Source organism: Uncinocarpus reesii, genomic scaffold (assembly GCF_000003515.1).
Source record: "Uncinocarpus reesii 1704 scaffold_1 genomic scaffold, whole genome shotgun sequence".
Classification (NCBI taxonomy): Eukaryota; Fungi; Ascomycota; class Eurotiomycetes; order Onygenales; family Onygenaceae; genus Uncinocarpus; species Uncinocarpus reesii.
In genome coordinates, this window is record NW_003052500.1 from 2171030 (window position 1) to 2188487 (window position 17458).

At 49.5% G+C, this 17458-nt stretch overlaps 7 protein-coding genes across 7 annotated transcripts; 3 read left to right on the forward strand and 4 right to left on the reverse strand.

Moving 5' to 3' along the window:
- Positions 1-762: 762 nt before the first annotated feature.
- On the reverse strand, positions 763-1886 carry UREG_00922 (uncharacterized protein; the record flags this gene model as incomplete). Its single annotated transcript, XM_002541361.1, has 3 exons — positions 763-1001; positions 1060-1439; positions 1498-1886. The coding sequence occupies 3 exons, from the start codon at positions 1884-1886 to the stop codon at positions 763-765; spliced, it is 1008 nt and encodes a 335-aa protein (XP_002541407.1).
- Positions 1887-2486: 600 nt separating this feature from the next.
- On the forward strand, positions 2487-3302 carry UREG_00923 (uncharacterized protein; the record flags this gene model as incomplete). Its single annotated transcript, XM_002541362.1, has 2 exons — positions 2487-2794; positions 2867-3302. 2 exons carry the CDS (start codon positions 2487-2489, stop codon positions 3300-3302), a joined length of 744 nt encoding a protein of 247 aa, XP_002541408.1.
- A 760-nt stretch (positions 3303-4062) lies between these two features.
- On the reverse strand, positions 4063-5949 carry UREG_00924 (uncharacterized protein; the record flags this gene model as incomplete). The annotated part of the gene is made up of 2 exons (XM_002541363.1): positions 4063-5687; positions 5775-5949. The coding sequence occupies 2 exons, from the start codon at positions 5947-5949 to the stop codon at positions 4063-4065; spliced, it is 1800 nt and encodes a 599-aa protein (XP_002541409.1).
- Positions 5950-7526: 1577 nt separating this feature from the next.
- On the forward strand, positions 7527-9782 carry UREG_00925 (uncharacterized protein; the record flags this gene model as incomplete). The annotated part of the gene is made up of 3 exons (XM_002541364.1): positions 7527-7833; positions 7899-9428; positions 9490-9782. 3 exons carry the CDS (start codon positions 7527-7529, stop codon positions 9780-9782), a joined length of 2130 nt encoding a protein of 709 aa, XP_002541410.1.
- Positions 9783-10532: 750 nt separating this feature from the next.
- On the reverse strand, positions 10533-12627 carry UREG_00926 (uncharacterized protein; the record flags this gene model as incomplete). Its single annotated transcript, XM_002541365.1, is given in 5 exon segments — positions 10533-10709; positions 10727-11017; positions 11088-12157; positions 12518-12589; positions 12624-12627. 5 exon segments carry the CDS (start codon positions 12625-12627, stop codon positions 10533-10535), a joined length of 1614 nt encoding a protein of 537 aa, XP_002541411.1.
- A 460-nt stretch (positions 12628-13087) lies between these two features.
- UREG_00927 (uncharacterized protein) lies at positions 13088-14060 on the forward strand (the record flags this gene model as incomplete). The annotated part of the gene is made up of 2 exons (XM_002541366.1): positions 13088-13186; positions 13248-14060. 2 exons carry the CDS (start codon positions 13088-13090, stop codon positions 14058-14060), a joined length of 912 nt encoding a protein of 303 aa, XP_002541412.1.
- A 400-nt stretch (positions 14061-14460) lies between these two features.
- Positions 14461-14745, reverse strand: UREG_00928 (uncharacterized protein; the record flags this gene model as incomplete). Its single annotated transcript, XM_002541367.1, has 1 exon — positions 14461-14745. The coding sequence occupies one exon, from the start codon at positions 14743-14745 to the stop codon at positions 14461-14463; it is 285 nt and encodes a 94-aa protein (XP_002541413.1).
- Between the last annotated feature and the right edge of the window lie 2713 nt (positions 14746-17458).

The window sequence follows — 17458 nt, forward strand, 5'->3', positions numbered from 1 at the left end:
TGAGATGTCATGGAGTCTTTTACGCGGTACATGGAAAGTGAGATTCGACCGTGATGTGGATAGTACAGGCCTGGATGCTTGTTGTAATACTACACGGTATACATAATTTGAATGCAGGATGTTTCTAGCGTCTTCCATACAGCCTGTGAATATACAGTATTAAATCAAACCCACCAAGCCCATTCTTGACATGCAGCGCGCGCAAGCAGGCAGATGTAACCGGTTTCCAAAATGATCCGGCTGCATTGTGGGTTTCGACGGCTATATGTGCGAAGAATCTTCAAATGTGTAATTCCAAACAGTGTTCAAGAGCAGTTCCTTTCAAATCTCACCCTTTCCACGCTGGCTGAAACAAAACTTTCTTGTTATTGGACCGAGAACGCTGCTTATTATCAATTGGAAGCTCAAGTTCCGGTGTATATTTTAATCAGAGTTTTTCACAAAGCCATTGACAATATCAGTCTGTGTCCAGCACCATGGCAATGTAGTGAAACTAGTACCTATTTCAGCGGGCCGAAAGGTTTATAGTGCTTGGGGATAGCGGTCTTAAATGTCGCTGGATGAAACACAGATTTTTAGTTTTTTGAATGAGTATTGACGTCAGTTGAAGAGGAGACTGGAAAAGTAAAGGTTAGATGCTACGGAGTACATGTGTGATATACACTCGGTACAAGCCTGTGATTGCGAAATCCAGAACAACATAATTGCATGCGCACTATCCAAATAAAATTGGTTAAAGGGCAAATCAGGATAATGTAAGACTTATTTCTTCCCTGCTTTTTCTTGTTTTTCTCGCATTGCAGCTCGAGCGCTTCTGCTTCCACCCAGCTTGGGGCCCCTGGGAACGTCGGTTTTCGAAGTTTTCGTGTTTTTGGATCTAACACCGCGTCTTCGCGACTGAATTGCATCCAAAAAGTCCCGTCTAAATTGCTCTGCAATGCGATCATCGGCGGCCTGATCGTCATCAAGCTGCTCGTGTGCTGGCTCCTCATAGACATCGACTGTAAAGCCATTAGTATCCAAAGCCAAATCAGTAGGAAGCCAGACGAAATGACTCACGTTTGCTTTCCCGTAAGACTTCTTCGACAAGTTGGTCTCGCCTGATATCTTCGCTATTGCGTCGCTTCCGCTGGCGCCATGGCTTCGGGCCTTTATCCGACCGAGGCTTCTTCGCAACTGTAGTTGCATCCTCAGTTTGCACTGGATCTCCACTCACGAGACTCCTTGTGGCAGCCTCTGTTCGCTCGATGTTCCGCAACTTCGAATCAGGCCCTAAGTCTATTTCGTGGAGTTTACCCAAGGTAGCCGGCTGCCGCTGGGGGATCCTGAAATCTGACTCCTGATTTCCAGGGTCCTCGAATACTGTTTGGTTAGATGTCGATTCAGCAGGTGTACTACGACGGTGACGTTTGGCAATCTCCGTCTCTATGTAAGTCATCCTTATCACGTTAGTCTCTATCACACAGCAAACAACGAGACTTGCAAAGTATCACGTACATATGTCTGTCGACATCGACCCTTTGTCCTGTAAGGCCAACGAAGCGATCCGAAATACCACCCAGTCGACTGGCCTCAGTGTCGTTCGCCACAGACGCCGCAGAAGATGGCTGAGGGGTATTTTCCGAGTTCCATCTGGATCCGGTCGAGAATTCTATTCCCGGTCTCCGTGACTTGAGTCCCTTTCGAGCACGGACTATTTTGGCAATGGGCACGGTTTGATCGTCGTCCTCCGGCGTGGGAGCGGCAGGAGGCGAGAGGTCCTCGGGGGTGTGCTGGGCCGGCAGCTCTTGAGCATCCGACTGAGAATCACCTGGTGGCGTGGACGGACGCCTGCGGATGAATTTTCTTCTTTTTGCCTGGTGGAAGACTGGCTCTTCGAGCTGCATTTTGTATCGCTGTTTTCGGCTGCTGGGGAAGGTGATGAAGTTGAGACTATGGCTGATGCGGTTGAATCTTGATTAAAAGATGCGGAGAGCTGGCCAGGGACGCTATTCCTAAAGCGGCAGTCACTTGCCCGCAGCTCGAAATGCGCATCGCGACATCTTCAACACGCTCCGGAATGGTGCAACCACCGCAAGTCTGAATACAACATTGTGTGCTTGATCAATTCCTGCCGTACTCTCTTTCCTTGCGCGCATACCTTTATCGGCGCCGGTCTACACAGCCGTGCTCTGGTGGCTACGAAAATGAACTCTTCAGTGCCGCCTGCGACGGCGGAATATGGTGGGGGTATGATTGTCCAATTTATGTCAGTCCCTAGGTATATCTGACCCTGTGGCTAAACACGTAAACATGCAGACGAGGTATCCGCTATCATTCTTGACCCTGGTTATTCCTCAGTTCGTGCCGGTTTCGCCGGCGAAGATACTCCCAAATCCGTAATACCGACCTACTATGCGAAATATCCTACGCCTGCACAAGACAAATACATCTATGGCGATAGCATTTATGTCTCCCCGCGACCCGGCTTGTCCGTTCACAACCCGATGGGGAAAGATGGAGTCGTGGAAGATTGGGATATGGCTGAGAAGTTGTGGGAATATTCATTCGCGTCAAGGTTAACGCACACGAAACCGGGCAATCCAATGCTCAATGGTTTAAATGACCCATCAGCAGACTTGTCAACTGAGATGGAGATTGTGGAGTCAGAAGAAAAGCCCCTGTCGGACACCCCGTTGCTTATGACTGAATCCGGCTGGAATCCTACAAAAGCCCGAGAGAAGACGATTGAAATCGCCATGGAAAGCTGGGGAACGCCAGCTTACTATCTTTCCAGGACAGGGCCAATGGCTGCGTATGTCCCTAGTTCTCTATGCGTCTGATATTCTATAGTGCCAGCATACTGACTTCATCTACCGTTAATCAGTTTTGCAGCCGGCAAGGCATCCGCTTTAGTTATCGATGTTGGAGCATCGATGGTTTCTGTCACTCCAGTTCACGACGGTCTAATTTTAAAACGCGGCGTACAACATTCTCACCTTGCCGGAGACTACATCTCTTCCCAGATCCGTGGTCTTTTCAAACAAAATACTCCCCAACCAATCACCGTAACACCCCACTACCTCATCTCTTCCAAAACCGCCGTCGATGCTGGCCAGCCAGCGCAAGCAACGTACCGCAATATCCCAAGCGACCAGGCCCCCGATGCGTCATTCCGCCACCTGTTAGAAAAACCGCACCATTTCCGAATTCAAAGAATGCGTCGTGCAAGTTTGGCCCGGTCCCCACGCTTTATCCAGTGTCAACCCAGCCGGCGTGCCCAACGAGGATATTGCAAGAAACAGCCCAGGCCGACCCTTTGAATTCCCAGATGGCTACAACCAACTCTTCGGCATCGACCGATACCGCGTCGTGGAATCGCTGTTCGACGCCAACGCCGCGATCCCAGATGATTCCGAATTCCCGGCACCCACCGCCGCGCAGACGATACCGGAGCTTGTTCGCAGTGCGCTGAACCAGGTGGATATCGATCTCCGACCGCATCTCCTCGGCAACGTGGTGATCACGGGTGGGACGAGTCTTTTGTACGGATTCAATGATCGTATTAACTCGGAGCTGACGAGCATGTTCCCGAGTCCGCGAGTGCGGTTATTTGCGCCGGGGAATACGGTGGAGAGGAAGTTTGGCTCCTGGATCGGCGGCAGCATCGTGGCTAGTCTGGGAACGTTTCACCAGATGTGGATTTCGAAGAAGGAATATGAGGAGCATGGTCCGAATATTGTGGAGAAGAGGTGCAAGTGACGTTGTTATGCCCGTGTGAAGTGTGCTCTGCTCGTATAGATGGGTCGTGTGAGGATTAGTTTTATACTTCGTTATCTCGGAGGATGGTTCAATCTATTTGGTCTGCCGTGGAAAACGTTGACTTGGCGCATGGATAAAGGTGCAAGCTCTATTAGCTTGCGAAAATGAAGCTGCGAAGATTGGTGGATTGCGGGAGCTTAATTATTAAGATTTCTCTTTGAAGGTGGTGCATAAACCAATATCCATAAAACTGTGAGACAAAAAACCGAAATCAACTCCAGGCTTAACGATAAATCCCATGCGTCATCCTCTACTCCCTTCCTACGCTCCTTCAAACTCATGAGTGGCGACGGGAGCGTAGCCATCCCCATTAACACCGGTCGTTTTCACGCCCTCCAAAGCATCAGCTAGCTCCTTCGCATCGCGTTTCCCCCGATCCACATCGACGAGTAACATCAAAGGCAACGGAAGCAGGATGAGAAGCGCCAGAAACCCAAAAGCAGGCCTGATCTCCCCGTATCTATCGGTGATAGCACCCACGATTGCGGGGCCAAACATGCTCGATCCTTTGTCGGTAATGGCGTAGAGAGCGTAGAACGAAGCTTCGAACCCGGGTGGGATCAGCTCGCCGAAAAAGCTACGGCAGTACGAGGACAGACCGCCAAGCACAAGGCCGTAGATTGCGCCGAGGACGTACATTTCCCACGGCTGCTGGAGGCCAAACACCCCGAGCTTTTTGATGAAGGGGAGGAAACCGAGAAGGCCGTAGAGAGGAATTACCTCGAAAAGGCAGATGCAAGCTACGATGGTGCGGGAAGGGCGCAGGTTGAAGTGGTGCGATATATAACTCCATGAGAACGCCCCAAAGACGCCGCAGAGCATGGCAATAACGTTGATGAGGCCAAGTGCCGCAATGTTCATGCCCAGTTGGGTTTTGGCAAAGAGGACAGCTGTTCCGCTCACTGTGGCGATGCCGTCCGAGAGCAAGAACCAAGCTGCTAGAAACAGGAGCACATCTTTGAGTTGGCGAGCTCGTAGTATCGTCCGGCCAAGAGAGATCCACGCGAAGGCGATATAGCCCACCCAAGCCCAATTGCCTTTTCCCCATGTCGAATCCGGAAGCGGAGGGCCAGGCCTAGGGCGTAACCATAATGCAGCGGGGATTGTGAAAAGCAGCCACCATAAGCCGATGATGAAAAGAACAAGACGGAGGGAAAAGGTGGTTGAATGGGTCGCAACGACTAAAAGAATACAGCCAATTTGAACCAGAACAGCAGCGATGTAGCCTATTCCAATGCCGTTGGAGGATATTCTAGTGGATAACTTCAGCTCGGCAGATACCAGTGCTGAATCGCCCAAGGGATCCTCTCCAGGCGTTCCTCGCCCAGCTTCATCGGCTGGAGATGAGGGATTGCTCCCGTCAATACTGTTAATAACATCCCTTCGCTCTCCCCCGACAGCAGCGTAGCGCGCTGCTTGTATCGAGGGATTGTTGCGCACAAGAAGCGGCAAAAACGAATTCAGCAGGACGAAGGAAGCACCAAAGCCCGTATTTGCAACAATTGCAAGAACCGCAGCCAGTATATAAAACCGGGGAAGAAGGAAGAGAAACAGGATCATGGACAATGCACCCATGAAAGCAAACACTAGAAGGAATTTCTTACGGTATACGCCATGATCCGCAGCCGCTGACATGGAGATTATGAGCACGGATTGGATCAGGACGCTTAGCGAGAAAGTGTACATGGCGAAACTGGCGGTGTTGACTTCGAAACCCAAAACATAAATTATGCACTGCGGTGCGCCCTTACGGGGTACATGGGCTGTAGAATTTAATCCCGGCATTGGAGAAGTCGGCCAGCTAGCACTGCACGGAGTCTTCTTGTCTGACAAGAGAACGCCTTGATCTCTGGTCATTTGTTCGAGGGTGATTGGAAGGAAGGAGCCTAGATAGCGATGGGTCAGCAATGTAGGTCAACAGCTTGAGACAAAACAGGAAGCGGCCTCAAAAACACAGGTTAAAGCATGCATACCCATGGCACATACGGCGAAGACTTCTGCAGCCCAGCCATAGCTATACCACCCAGCCAGCTCCTTCTTGCTCGTGGGTCTGGTATCTTCAGCAGAGTACTTTGCGGGGATCGGAGGGCCGATGAGGGCGTCATTCTCGTCTGAATCTCTCCATTCCGGCGAAGAAGAGCTCGTCATTGGCGTCGACAACGGAGGCAACGTACATCGGCGGTGGGGAGCGCGTCGTCGACCGTCAACCGATGTGTTTATTTAGCAGTCACCCATCCACACCTATTGCAGTTACATCATGATGTTAATGATTACATAAGGATGAGATCTGGCAGCATGGCGCTAAGGTGGATTAGGTCTAGTGGCGAATTACCGTTCTGGAACGACATGTAGACTTGAGATGCCATCACACTCAGATTTGCCGTGGAGCATGATTCATCATTTTTTGAATCCATCTCATTATTATGAAATTCTGCGGTTGGAATTAGTTGAGTCAAAAAATCATACGACATCAAAATGTTTTTGTCCAGTGATGTTGGTTTGTTTCGCCCAAAGATGGAACAGCACGCAATTCCACGGACATGAAAACCTCGAGGGAAGGGATGCTACCCAATCCTACCTAGAAATCAAGGTGACAACCGTTGGGAGGATTCTTATGTTCCTGCATGGGTCCCTGCCAGCTGTAGGGTTGATGGACCTGATTGCGAATCCTCTGAATCTCTGATGAGTGGACAGGAGTCCCTTTCCAGTCTAGACCATGGGGCGTGCGTTGCTGGCGGATATATTTAGAACGGATTCATTTTACGGCGGCAAGTGGAGCAGACAACGGAGTTATTCTCCCGTCAGACAGACACTCGGGGCCAACCTGCTTCTTTTTTGACAGTGAATGCAGCCTCGCTCCCTTTTATATGAATCCCGCGTATCCATCGTCCATCGACATCTCCAGGCGATAGATCCGCCACCTGCTGCTGAGACCGAAACCGCGCGCAAGCCCCTTTCTTGGCACTGCCCTCCAGCCTCAAGCAGGTGGAGCAGTGTGGCTGACGCTCCACCGGGCGGCTGGCTGCCGGCCAATCAGCGCGGGCCAGCAGCCTCCAGCTGAGACTCGCCAGGGGTAAAACACGCCCCACGCAGGCGAACATTACCGTACCGCCTGGTTACACGCACAACGCTTTGCTTTTGGGCGCGGCAGTGGGCGGTATTTACCAGGCGTTTCACCCGGCTCCTGGCCAAACGACGAGTTCGCCCGCTCAGCCATTCTGCTTGTCTTTGTCTGGCCTCGCGTTCTCTCCTCTCTCGCTGGCTGCAACTCGCTTCTTGTTCAAACACTCGTTCACCGCAGTCTGTCTCTGTCAACTCCTCATTCGTTTCACCACTTCTCTCCATCATGGCTGTGGCACTTTGTTGATGCTTCCTTGTCAACAGCTTCTTCTTGTTTTGTCCCGCATCTCTTTGTCGAAGAAATCCCTCCCTTGCAGTGTTCACTCACTGGACTACATTCTGTGCGGGTTGACCCTGCTAATAGTTAATCTTCCTCCTGGTGATTTTGGCTTTGCTCGTCAGTTTTTGGGCTGTTCTTAAGGACCAAAGCTTGGACCGCCTCGCCTTTCCCACTCTTCCACATCACAGCCTACCAGACGAAAAAAAAAGGGAGCCCCGTCTCGGGATCCCGACTCAGTGACCAGGTCGATCGAGCTCATCGCCTGCTCTTGTTCTTGTTCGCATCCATTAGCCATCTGGGCTCGGTGCACATCGACCCCCTAAACATGGTGCTGGTGCGCTATTTCACCACCGCAACCTTGGGTTGGGCGCTATTTTGCACTCCAACGCTCGCTGCCGACGTTTTAAAAACCAACGGGTTCGTCTCGTGCCTGGATAATACAGACATCAAGATCGAGAGACTTGACATTAGTTTTGATCGATCGTCCAAGCAGATTACCTTCGACGTCGCTGGCTCCAGCGGCAAAGAGCAGAAAGTGACTGCCTCGCTTGTCGTCAATGCTTATGGCCAGCGATTCTCCCAGGATTTCGACCCCTGTGATGATAAGACAAAAGTCGAAGCTCTGTGTCCAGGTAAAGCCAACCCAGTCGCGGACCCTTCACAAGAAAGCGTACGCTAATGCTCTTTGTTTCTCTAGTTCCCGCAAGATCATTCGCCGCAAAGGACACGGTACCGATACCTGGCGATTTTATTGATAAGATTCCCTCTATTGCATTTTCGATTCCCGACCTCCAAGCGCAGGCAACCTTGGAACTGAAAGCCCGAGATGGAGGTAAACCCGTTGCTTGCATCCAATCCGTCGTTGGAAACGGCAAAACGATCGAAACCCCTGCGGTTTCTTATGTCGCTGTTGGCATCGCTGGTGCCGCTCTCGCTTTAACTGGCGTCGGCGCCGCACTCGCAGGCGGAGCTCCAGGCGCCGCCGCATCTGGACCCACATTTGGAGATGTGGTGGGGTGGTTCCAGTCGATGGCTACCAACGGGATGCTGAGCGTGGGCTATCCGCCGGTGTATCGAAGCTTCACGAATAACTTTGGTTTCAGCACCGGCCTGATCCCCTGGTATCAGATGCAGACGGCCATTGATGATTTCAGAAACCGGACGGGAGGCAATCTCACCAACAGCAATGTAGACTTCTTAAGGAACGCGACCTTGGTTTATGCCGACAGTTTCGGGCCGAAGCAGAATGCAAAACGTGCTTTGAGCTCTATTTTCAATACTATCCCGCTTGCGATGCGCGATATCGAAATCACCGAAAATAAAGACTCCTCGGCTGACAGTGAAGGCGGAGTGAATCACATTGTGACCGGATTCAAGGCCTACGCCGAACGGCTGACAATCCCCGAAGCCAATACGTTCATGACTGTCCTCCTGATCTTTGCCATCGTTGTTGCTGCAATCGCGGTTGGTATCCTACTGCTCAAGCTCATTCTCGAACTCTGGGCAATGTGGGGCAATTTCCCGAAGAAACTGGCAGGCTTTCGAAAACATTACTGGGGACTTCTCATTCGCACGATCACCAACTTGATTCTTCTGTTGTACGGTATCTGGACGCTCTACTGCATTTTCCAGTTCACCCACGGTGATTCTTGGGCCGCGAAAATCTTGGCTGGAGTCACACTAGCCATCTTCACTGCCGTTCTTGGGTATTTCACATTTCGAATTTGGCAAATGGCTCAACGGTATAAGAAGTCAGATGGCGATGCGAGCGGCCTCTATGAAGACAAGGAAACGTGGCGAAAATACAGCCTATTCTACGACAACTATAAAAAGGGGTATTGGTGGATCTTCCTTCCAAGCATCGTTTATATGTTCGCCAAAGGATGCATTCTTGCTGCCGGTGACGGGCACGGTCTAGTGCAATCTGGCGCGCAGTTAGTTGTGGAAGCCCTTATGCTCACTCTGCTGCTATGGGCCCGACCGTATGAGACCAAATCGGCCCAGTGGATCAATGTCACTATTCAAGTCGTTCGTGTACTGTCCGTGGCGTGCATCATCGTCTTTGTCGAAGAATTGGGAATTGGAGAAACCACAAAGACTGTCACCGGAGTTGCTCTGGTCGTAGTTCAATCCGTTTTGACTGGAATCTTAGCTCTTCTCATTGCTATTAACGCGATTATTCTTTTGGTCCGGAAGAATCCACACGTGAGGCGCCGAAAACAAACAGGTAAGCGAATTCATCCCAAACTGCTTTATTTTCGATATTGATGAATGCTTTTTTTCCATAGAAAAATACGACCGTGACCTGGACAATTTGACGCCCCTAGACGCCCGCAACTCTTTACTGATGAATTCGCGAAGTGAAAATAATGTCAACGACCCAGAAACCGGGAAACTAAACTTCGTCGGCCGCTACGAACCATATCGGGATGTCCCACTCGGCGCCCCTGGACATCACCCATCAAATAGTACCGACGGTTTGGTGGCTCACGCCGACTACGGCCACCAAAAACCCAACAATAGTGACTCGGGCGATCTTAGCATGTATTCAGATTACAATCGCGTCGGCAGAGCTTACTGATTTCACCTCTATCGTGGCCTACCAAAGTCAAAGTCTAAACGAATTTCCTATCAGTGAGATACCAAATTCTCGTCGTCTTATGGCATTCTGCGTACCTTGTTTTTTTTCTACCTCTGGTTACATCTATTTCCAATCCTCGTGTCTTGCCTAGCCTCTTTTGCTGTCCATAAGTCTTATTTCCCGTCCTACGAATAGGATCCTATTCGTTCCCACAGCGCGTATTGGGTTCCTGGCATATTTGCTATTCTTTTTTTTTCTTTAATTCTAACCTGTCATACGCCCCCGGCTTACATTCCTTGGAGAGTAAAGGGTAAAAATCCATCCGCTCCTTAAGCCTCCTGCAAAATTAGTCCCTTTTCCTCCGCAGACAGACACACAATCTCTTCCCGCCTCTGGTGCAATTCCCACCCCTGGGCCACTATCCCCAGATACCCCTCCTTGAACCATTAGTTGGCGTTTTGAAAAAATCTTTAATCTCTCCCTGTTTTCTTTGGACTTTTCTGGCGCGGAACAGCTGCGGTGTTGATATAGAACGGAATCTTGAAACAACCCCTTATCTAGCGATTGTCTAACAAACCATTGTTGTCTTAATCCTCTTAGAGAATTCCATGTATAGTTAGCCTTGAACTTGGATATATCTGAACTTTCATCTTCCGCAGCCCTAAAGCACTCCTCTTCAACTCGTTTCCAAAAAAGACATGAGTAGAGGGCAACAACAAAACTAGACACCAAAACGCCCGTGTACACTAACTAGTCATGGATCAGATCCTCTTCCTCGTCATCTTCACTCAATCCTGCATTCCACGCTCCCGCTGCCTTCACATCTTTTCGACCTCCTTTCCCCATGATCTCGTCTCTAATAATGCAAGCACCTTCCTCCGGCCCGGGACACACCTTCCTCCTCCCCAAACGCTTGAACCCTTGGTCCTAAAAGGCCCACTCACATAATGGTACTGTCCGGCAAACCTGTACTGTCGATCGTCGCTCAACGGATATATTTTGTCTCCCCAATGGCCTCGAAAAGAGAACCATTCAGTGGGGGCATGGGGCGTTCGACTCGATGGATAAAGAGTGTCGTTATTAACCGAATAAATGTATGCGTGGAGATTGAGGGCGGGATCCCAGAGAGGCCCGGTGTCCGTTCGATCGCGGAGAAGGCCCCAAGGTAGGATGTAGGCATGTATACCTGGCGTGGCGTACATGGCATGGGTACCAGTAGCAGAGTATATAACGGGCTGAACAAGGGCTGTTAATCTATTGGCACTAAAATGATACAAGGGGAAAGGAAAAGGGATTTGGCCTCACTCGTTTGCCCGATTTCTCCACCGCGTTGTAAGTATATGCTTCTCCACCAGCATGTTCACTCAAGAAAATAGCTTTAGGTTCGCCATGATGAAATCGAACGAGGGAATGTTCCCAGTCTCCGACATGGTTCCCAAAGCGGACGTTGAGCACCATGTTTCCTAGATTATAGCTATAGAAATAAAACCAAAAGGCATCGACGATGCCGTCTCCTTTGTCGATGACGATTAGGACAGCTGGTGCACTGCTCCTACCGCCTGTTTTACTCTTTCGTCCGAAATAACCCGACACTTTACTTTCGTCTATTGGAGCTGGAATGTTCTTCCTGCCCAGCAACCATTTTGGACGGGATTCCACGTTATCGTCGCTTGTTAAAAAAACATAACGGCCCTGTTGCCAGTTATTCAGCTCATCAAGATCGTCCAGTAACGGGTGTTCCGATGCTGCTCTGAGAGGGGTATAGTTTAAATACGGGGTGATGTGCGTCAAGTGTTCTCCAATGTCGCCTGGCCAGAATTGTTCGCCGGAGTATAGGTGAACCAAGGGTGAGTACTCATAAACGTAGTCTGGTATATCATGTAATATTTGCTGATCGCCTTCAACCATGGGGCGTGCAAACTGCCATACAGGCCCATTATGTTCGACGGCTCCATCTTTTGACGCTTTGCCTTCATGTGGCGCGTACTTTCCGCTCGTGAGGGATGAATATAACCAATCCGACACCCGAGATAACAGGTTCCAGGTCCGAGACTTGACACGATTAGAAAGGCGAGCTGATTTCCGCCAACTAAATAAGAAATATCCAGGTGCTAGAGGGTCATGCTCGTCTATCTCCTCCCCAGTGGAATCAAAGGGGACAGTAGGCAAAGCGGTAGCAGTCAAATAGGCATCTGGTAGGGTGCTGCTTTCGTATGCGTCGCTCAAAGTAGGAATAGGCTCTGGAGAAAAGTACAGAGGTAATGGTGATAGAGTTGTGTGTATAAGCGGTGGACTTGTTTCCGGGACCGGCGATATCAGCGGCAGCTGAAGCCCTGCATTGAGTTGAGGTGCCACTGTGTCGTTCATTAGTCTATCTGTTCCAATATATGTGGGCATCAATTCAGTTCATGTATTGAGCTAGTGCCAAACCAAACTGTATAATAGCAGAGGCCGCATGCCATATCGTAACACAAAACGTAAAAGGAGACAAGAAAACAGCGGCAAAGTCATGCCAACGCCAACACTAGCAGCCAAACAGCAACCTCGAGCGATATTCAAATATTCCACGTAACAACATATCCTCCAAACATCAACACTGCGTTGAAGTCGTGTGCCCAGCATCGTTTCCGGAAGAGCCGGCCCAGCGCATTTTTTTGGATGGAAGGCACAAAGCAGGAATAAACAGGCCCAATAACATGTAGGAAGGGAACAGGCACCGAGAACCAAAGACTTACTTTCCGTCTGTGTTGTTATCTGGCTCCTCTGGCGACAAGCAACGACTCCCTCTGACCCTCGTCCCTTGAAAGCTACATTATGCTGAAGCTGTAGCTGCCAACAAACCCATGATGCATAATATGTTAGAAGACCGAGAAAGCTTGTTTAGGTCTTCAGACCTGAGCGGAGTCTTTATTCGCAATTTTATTGGAACGTGGAAACGTGTGACCCTGGACCGTACTCCGTGGATCAGTTTTCCGGGCAATCATTCTCCCTCTTAAAACGGTGCAATCCGGGGGAGTCTTCAACCAATGGAGCCAGCGCAGCCCTTTTTCCTGTGAAAACCCCTTGATCGCTTCGCCGTTGTCATCCATGAACAGCGGGATGCGGCAGCTGGCGGACAGCATGCACCAATGACATCACAGGGCTGGAGTGCGTGCTTATGTAATGCTAAGTTCGATCTGATAAGATAAAACTGCTGACTAATAGCCCTTGCTTGAACGACGCGCCAAGACGCCCACTTTGGAAAGCATCTCGCGGTCCAGCGTGCCAGACGACAACTCACCGCGTGTTGGCCCGTCTGAAACATCATGCACTCTCCTCTACATGATCTTACCACTGACATACCTTTGGACGAGCCCTCAGACGAGTCGGATGTCGAATATGAGTATGACAAATCCGAAACAGAGGTGTGTTGTGCAACGAGAATTTGAAATCCTAGACGACTCTACTAATCGCGAGGTTTACCAGACATTTTATATCAATCTTGACCTTACATCTTGCAATGGCCCAATTCGCCCTCCGAGGCAGAGAACCTTTGCTCCTGCAGACCCGATAATAGCCTCAGCCGCAGCTACAAGCTCGCGAACGGGCTCTCCAGTGCGGGATTCACCTGGCCAAAATCAGGCAATGAGCGATGAGCCGAACCTGGATACTGAGCTCCAAAGTCAAATACAGATAATGGAGCTACACTCTCCGAACCCGATTATCTCTTACCATAACCAGATATTCAGCTGCTCTTGGGCTGATAATATCGGGACTGACATGATGTTTTCATTGCCCGAAGACGACTCCGACCTTGCCCTCCGACAAACAAGAGACTTTGATCTAATTTCCACTACACGTGTGAAGATATTAGGCCAGAAAGCGCATGTCATTTCCGGATCTAGCTCCAGCCAAGCTCAAAGAATCGATTCCGCCGACGCACTGTCTGGTCAAGCGCAATTTTTAGCATGTCTTATGAGGGTCAAAAAGGCCAAGGGTGAGCAGGACGAGGTCCGAACAGTTTTCCCAGCAGCACAGAAGCGAAATGAAAACCTAGACGAGAAGTTACAGAGTTGGGCGAGAACAGAAGGATTGCTCACGGAAATGGAACAGCTCAATGAACAGGCTTTTCGTGGGGACATCGATTCTGTGAAGAGATTGGAAGAAATATACATGCAGTTTGATGCAGCACTTCGTAGCAGTGCTGGAATTGGAGTCCCCGAAACTACGCCAACCTCACCAACTCAATCACAAGCACAGGAGGTTCAAGATTTACCAGGTGCGAACGAAGATAAATAATGACTATTAATTCCCGGCAGATTAAACCAAAGCTCCCTATCTGGGACCAAAGTTCCCACACAAGACATGCAGTCAAAGAGGATTAAACAGGACGCAGAAGTGTGCTGCGCCATGGATTATGGGAATAAGACAAAAGAAGTTTGCAACAATTCCTGGAGAACCCCGCATTAACAGCCCTTGAAGCGACAAAGCAAGTTGCAAGCAGTCATTATTGGGTATAGTATAAGCGGACAAATGAAACCAAACGAGTGCGAGCTCCTCAAAACTAGACACGAAGGCGGAAGAAGTTTTGGAAAATTCAAAAAGGCATACTCTATAATGGCACAAGCGAAGAGAAAGAATTTTCTTTTAAAAAAAAGGCAAAAGCAGCCTATATTTCAAGACCGGCTCCTGTCAGAGTTTAGGCTGCGGCCTCAAATTTCCCGTTCATGGTCCATCCAGATGCCGTTACGGGGGATGGCGGAGGTGGCGGCGGTTGTTCATATTCGCCCCGGAACGACACATATTTGGGGGTGCTAGACGAAGATTGTATCGCTCGCCTGATATCCTCGCTAAGTGCCGCTGTCGATAGTGTCAGTGTACTCGATTTGGTACCGCCGTTCGTGAGGGATTGTTTCAGTGTCACGGACGGTCCACAGAGAAGAGGACCGGAGGTTTGGTATTGTGTGAAGCAAGTTTGCGGCATGCTGACTTTATGTCTCCGCTGAGATCGGTCGGTCGTGCGAAGCGCTGTGGAATTTGCGGAATGAACCGTTGGTCTTTTCTGGACGGGTAAAAAGAGCCTGCCGACAGAAAATCGATGGACGAATGGAAAATAATCTTCAGGCTAGGTTTGCGGAGGTTGGAATCTTTGATTTCGCCTGATGGATGAAAGCAACGACGTTTTGATCTCGAAATACTCGGTATAGTAAGCAATAACGATGGACGAAAACACCAACACGTGAAACGCTTTTATATGATTGAAAGGAGCGAAGCTGGACAAAGAAACCAAACTGGAAGAGAGAGGAGACAAAGAAGACAAGATGATGGGAAAGCTATTCGGGCCAAAACAAATTTCATTTATACATGACAAACTTTGCCAGCCCAAAATACGGGGCAAAGTGCCCATCCGACGTAATTTTCACGAGACAGGTACTGGCTGCGTTTGACTAGGGTTGGCTTTGTTGGGCCAGGGATATCGATTCGTCGAGATTGACCAACTCGATCGCAACGGGTTAGGCGAGACGCTTCTAGCCGCGGATTGAAGCTGCACCCCGTATTATGTTGCATTGGCAGGGCCGACACTAGTAAACGTGGCGGACAGGGTTAAAATTGCATCTTTTGTTGGTGAGCTCTTTTTTTTTTTGAAAAAAGAATTCTTCCTGCAGCTGCTTGAGAACCACCCGGTCTTCTGAATATTACTATTATCGCTAGAGCTTCTCACAAACGTTTTTTGAGCATGGTTGCTGAAACCCACTATTGACCCAAGCTGATCTCCAGATTCCGCCCTGCTGAAAAAGAGACTAAGTTTAGTTAAGGGGAAATCTCACGTTGATCCCATCCGCGGGTCGGTTCGGCCCCGGCAACGAGATGAGTCAACCCAAATTTGTTCTATATCCAATCAAATCCCTATTCTTATGAGCCACCTGCCTCTTTCAATCCCCGTTTCAATGTGACTGTGGCAACTCCTAAGAAGCGCGTTGACGCTTGTGTTTGTTGAAGCCTGCTCGCTTCGGCTCGGGCCCTCGATCCATCGAGAAGCTTGCAAACATGGGAACACAGCATCAAAAGGATCGGGCGTTTGAACCTCGGCCAATTGCATCGAAAACTCGCTTTTGTTTGCTTTCACGCAACCCCCACAGGATCCCTTCACAAGGGCGTCTGGCGGGACCCAAAAGCGCCTATCTAGAAGTTTCTGAAATCTTAGTTCTACGAGTTAAAAGAGTCCTCTCTTTCTCTATGCACCCTCGACTCGCAATGTTTAGCCACAAATTTTTTCTGGGCAGGAGCAACAAAACGGCGAGCGCTGGCTACAGCAGGCGTGGTACACAACAAGAACTTAAGAAATCCATAGCCAGCAAGGCCGTAATCAAAGCAGAACTGGCAGCTTAGAGGATAACTCAATTAGCATGGAAGAAAAACTGTTTGAGACTGGGCGACGAATGGGTCAGATTAGGCCATGGGGATTGAAGGACTTATACCCGTTATAGAGCTCAAGGGCGAGATAAAACATATAACTATCTCCCAGCGTTCCTCGAATCTCACTTATACCTCCATATGTCAGTTTGATCTGGAAGTCGTGCCAAAAATGCACACACTGTTGACTAGATACATTCAGACCCATTACAGTGTGACATTGGCACCGCTGTCCTCTTTTGCGAGACCTGTTTTCCCTCCACGGTACCACCCGTGGCATGGTCTACTTTATTCATCCGTGCTACCAAAGCAGACACTGGATGCCCTACTATAGCCAGCCCACCTAATTGATGTTTGTCAACGTGTCGACTGCAAATTTTTTTGATACGTCAGGTGCGGTCGCACTGTATTACATATATGATCAATCATTGTCCATCACTACGATAAAAAACGTCTTATGGACTTCCACTAACATGTAAACATTGAATGGTTTTCATATCTGGCCCATACGATCGGGTCCTAGCTCTTTTGCTCGCTGTGGGGATAATGCTTGTAACTTGTGGAGTCTGGCTGGCATGCTTTGTATATTGCCTCTCCATTTATGCTTGGGACGACAAATCCGCCGCAATGGGCCACCAGAACCCTGTCGTTGTCTGTGTTGTTTAGTCGGGCCGGTTGTCAGTACTGGCGCAGATAGCGGCGCGAGTGCGGTGGGCTAGTGGGATCACGGCGGAGAGGACCATTCTGGCTGTGCTATTTTGGTTTCTCGTTAACTAGCCACAGGGCATGTTTTTTGTTGTTCTACTTGCAACTGTCCCTGCACTCCTTGGAAGGTGCAAAAGTGTCTCTATGTCATCTTGGGGCAATCAAATTCAAGATTAAAAGTATGGTATTCTTGAATCTTGCCAGTAATAGCGCTCTCGGATTGAGTCCCATTTGTTGAAATGCTGGACTGTCTGCGCATCCATGAAGTTGATCCCTTAAACTCCGCCATTGAAGCAGGATTTGCCTAGGAAAGGGGGACGCTGTATGTATGTAGAATACATCCGCCATTGCTTTTGCTGCTTATGTGGTGACCAGCTCCCCTCAGGAGGGTTGATAATAGGTCCGCCAATCCCAGCAGCTATCCGGGACCCAAACCGTCCGATACAAAATATCTGGTACGGGCATTGAGAACCCGTTAAAGCCTGGGCAGGACATGCCGGGCAGGATGGAGTTCTGCAGCAGAAATTTTAGCTTGCGGAATGTATTGTGATGTGTCTGGGGCGGGTGGGTATCATTTG